The following is a 3,444-nucleotide window of genomic DNA, read 5'->3' as shown; positions in this document are numbered from 1 at the left end:
CGTGTAGGGGGGGGAGAGTGTGTGCGTCACACGTGTAGGGGGGGGAGAGTGTGTGCGTCACACGTGTAGGGTTTGGCTCTCTGTTGTAAGGTTTCCCTTGTCTCTGCAGCATAAATGTTACATGGTGGCCACAGTAGATCGAGACCTGAAGAGGAGGATCAGGAAGATTCCCGGGGTTCCCATCATGTACATTTCCAATCACAGGTCAGATGCATTCTGGGTGACCCCTCCCCCATATCTGCGGCTCTTCCTGTTAATGGTGGTTTACCTTTTTTTTTTTTTCTTTCTTATTTTTGTTCTTCAGGTATAATATCGAGAGGATGCCCGATGACTACGGAGCGCCGCGCTTTTAGGATTGCCGCATTCATATTGGACTGGTTGTGGTTGGTCAGTTGGGATCACATGATGTTTCTTCAGTAGCCTGTACACAGGTCGATTGGGGGGACCAGAGAAAATAGAATGATAGTGGGAGGAGCCTATTGGGTGTCATTAGAAGGTGAGCCCATCCCCCACGTTGGGTGTCCATAGGTTGTATGGTGGGCTGGCTCTCCTGCTCATCGGTCTGTCCACAGATTTTATATATGTCGCAATAAATCTATTTCCACCCACTGGTTTGTTTCCTCCTGTTGTCTTCCTGGTGGGAATTGGGACCCGCCCTCCAGAGCCACGCCCACTGCGTCAGAGTGCTGAGGTTCCTGTTGCGTACCACAGAGAGAACCGACTTAGGCCCCGTTCACATTGAGCGATTTTTGTAGCGATATCGCTCATATTTCCGCACTATATCGCTCTATGTAGCTTCACCAATACATTTCAATGTAGCTGTTCACATCTCGTCGCTCAATGTCGCTCAATATCGCTTGTAGCTCGTCGCTGGTAGCTCGTCGCTTCTACATGACCCTTTTTTAGAGCGCTTTTGAGCGATATTGCTCCTGATTGCATACAGCCCAATAGGAAGATGTCGCGCGACACGTCGCTCGCCGCTCAATGTCGCGCGATTTGCATGTCGCTCAGTGTGAATGGGGTCTTAAAGGAACAGTACAGGGGGTAATGGGGCTGCTGCCAGACTCGCTCCGATTTCAGCATTCGGAGTCATCGGCCTGGAACGAGCGTGCGGATTATTCTTCAGACCAAACTACCTGGGCGGGGGAGGAGGGGGGGCATTGTTCCCGTTTCTCAGGACGAGAGGTTTCAGGGTTCTAACACCCATCAGAGGAGTTCATCCCGTCCTGGACCTGAAATCTCTCAGCGAATTCCTTCAGAACCACAAGTGCTGCATAAAATCGTCCCCGTGGGTCATTTCCTCCCCTCGACAGGGGGACACCAAGCATGCCGACCTACACGTTCCCGTCTTCCCCCAGTACTAGGGATGCACCGATGCGGGTTTCTCGGTAACGCTAAATGTTTTCACTACTCGCCAATACCGGAAGTCCCAAAAGCCGGGCGGCGTGTAATGACTCGCCGCCTGGCTTCCCAATTAGCCGGGAAGCCGTCTCCATGTTCCCTTGTCATTAGGTGACGAAGAAGCAAAGAGCTGGCTTTCTGGCCAATCAGGAGGCCAGGGACGGGTAGTGATATGCTGCCTGGCTTCCTGACCAGTCAGGTGGCGGGTCATCACATGGCAACTGGCTTCCTGATTGGCTGGGAAACTGGCCCCATGCTCCACCGTCACCAGGTGACAAGGGACCATGGGGCCGGCTTTCTGGCCAATCGGCAAGCCGGGAGGGTGAGTCATTACCTGGCCTCCTGATTGGCCAGAAAGCCGGCCCCATGGTCCCTTGTCACCTGGTGACGGTGGAGCATGGGGCCAGTTTCCCAGCCAATCAGGAAGCCAGTTGCCATGTGATGACCCGCCACCTGACTGGTCAGGAAGCCAGGCAGCATATCACTACCCGTCCCTGGCCTCCTGATTGGCCAGGAAGCCAGCTCTTTGCTTCCTCGTCACCTAGTGATAAGGGAACATGGAGACGGCTTCCGGGCTAATTTGGGAAGCCGGGCGGCGTGTAATGACCCGCCACCCGCATTGCTTAATGGGACTTCCGGTATCGGAATTGGCGAGTAGTGAAAACATTTATCGGTACTCGATACCGAAAAACCAGCTCCATGCTTTCCATGGCTTGAGTAACAGGATAGGCATTGGGAGCATTTGGGTGAGTACTCGGCATCGGTGCATCCCTATCCGGGATTGGATTTGCCTTGGGAACGCATCATTTCCAAATGTTGGCACTTTGTCTTTACAAAGGTCCCAGCCACCGTCCTTGCACCGTCGCAGTCTCATGGTGGCCACGTTTTAGGGTAGTTGGACAACCTTCTGATGAAAGCCCGGTCCGCTCACACACTGTCCGCCAACGTCCACGGAATGTTCTGGATGCTACAGCGCTTTGGGTCTGACTCACCACATGGGGTACCTGGGTCTTCTCCTGGATAGCGCCCAGGCCCGGTCTTTCTTCCATAGGCAAAGGTTTTGTCTCTTTGTTCCCGGGTGCGGATCCCCTCAGCCACTGGTTAGCCCTCCATCGGATACTACATGAGGGTCCTGGGGGTGATTGTGGCGTACGCTCGGCTCCACTCCATTTCAGCTGAGCGTTCTACCTGTGTGGGACACTCATTCAGGACTCATGACAGACACGGGACTGTTGGGCGATTCGTCGTGTCCCCGTCAGGGTTTGCCAACGCGCTTCCGGTTCAACACTGCCGTGATGCAGATCAGCCATCGAGGTGGAACCAGTAATCGTGGCCTGGGAGGAACCTCGCTATCTGGCGTCGTCAGCCGTCATTCTTTGGGTCACGATCACGCTTGTAACCCCAACAGCAGCGCCGGAGAAATGCACATTACACGGCGCCATCCGTGTGATCACCTGGGCACCACATATACCTTGTGGTTTTGAGACCGTGGCAGTGCGAATGGGATTTGGACTTTGTTGTGAGAAACGCACATGACACTTTTTAAAATGTTTTTTTTATTGTATTTGCACCTGATTACCGTCTCCGCTGGGAGGTAGATTTCCATCCGCTAAAACAACCCGGAAAGTCCATGAAAAACATGTATATCAAATAAAGCACCAAAACCAACCAAAGGTGCCGATGCTCCATGTGTGGCTAGGGCTAAAGATTATAGGAGGGGGGAATGGGAGGTGGGGATGAAGAATGGGGGGTGGGGAATGAATATTGGAGAATGGGTTATGGGGGTTGTTGGATGGAGGATAGGTGATGGAGGGTGGAGAATGGGGAGATGGTGGAGGATGGGTGGGGAATGGGGAGATGGGTGATGGAGAATGGGTGATGGAGAATGGGTGTTGAATGGAGGGTGGAGAATGGATGGGTGATGGAAGGTGGAGGATGGAGAATGGGTGTTGGATGGAGGGTGGAGAATGGGGAGATGGGTGATAGAGGGGAGATGGAGGGTGGAGAATGAATGGGTGATGGAGGGTGGAGAATGGGGGATGG

The 3,444-nt window shown here is 53.5% G+C and overlaps 1 protein-coding gene across 1 annotated transcript in view; it reads left to right on the top strand.

Moving 5' to 3' along the window:
• FCF1 (FCF1 rRNA-processing protein) overlaps positions 1–395 on the top strand; it is a gene marked incomplete at its 5' end in the record, with an annotated part of 4,209 nt that extends 3,814 nt beyond the window's left edge. The window contains 2 exons of the mRNA XM_018574851.1: positions 110–204; positions 305–395. Coding sequence (XP_018430353.1) covers positions 110–204; positions 305–353 — 144 coding nt within the window. The remainder of the gene's footprint in view (positions 1–109; positions 205–304) is intronic.
• Positions 396–3,444: the final 3,049 nt, after the last annotated feature.

Source organism: Nanorana parkeri, unplaced genomic scaffold (genome assembly GCF_000935625.1).
Source record: "Nanorana parkeri isolate BGI_ZX_2015 unplaced genomic scaffold, ASM93562v1 scaffold3287, whole genome shotgun sequence".
NCBI classification, from domain to species: Eukaryota; Metazoa; Chordata; class Amphibia; order Anura; family Dicroglossidae; genus Nanorana; species Nanorana parkeri.
The sequence above is the reverse complement of the archived record's forward strand: the minus strand, read 5'-3'. Positions and strand labels throughout refer to the sequence as shown.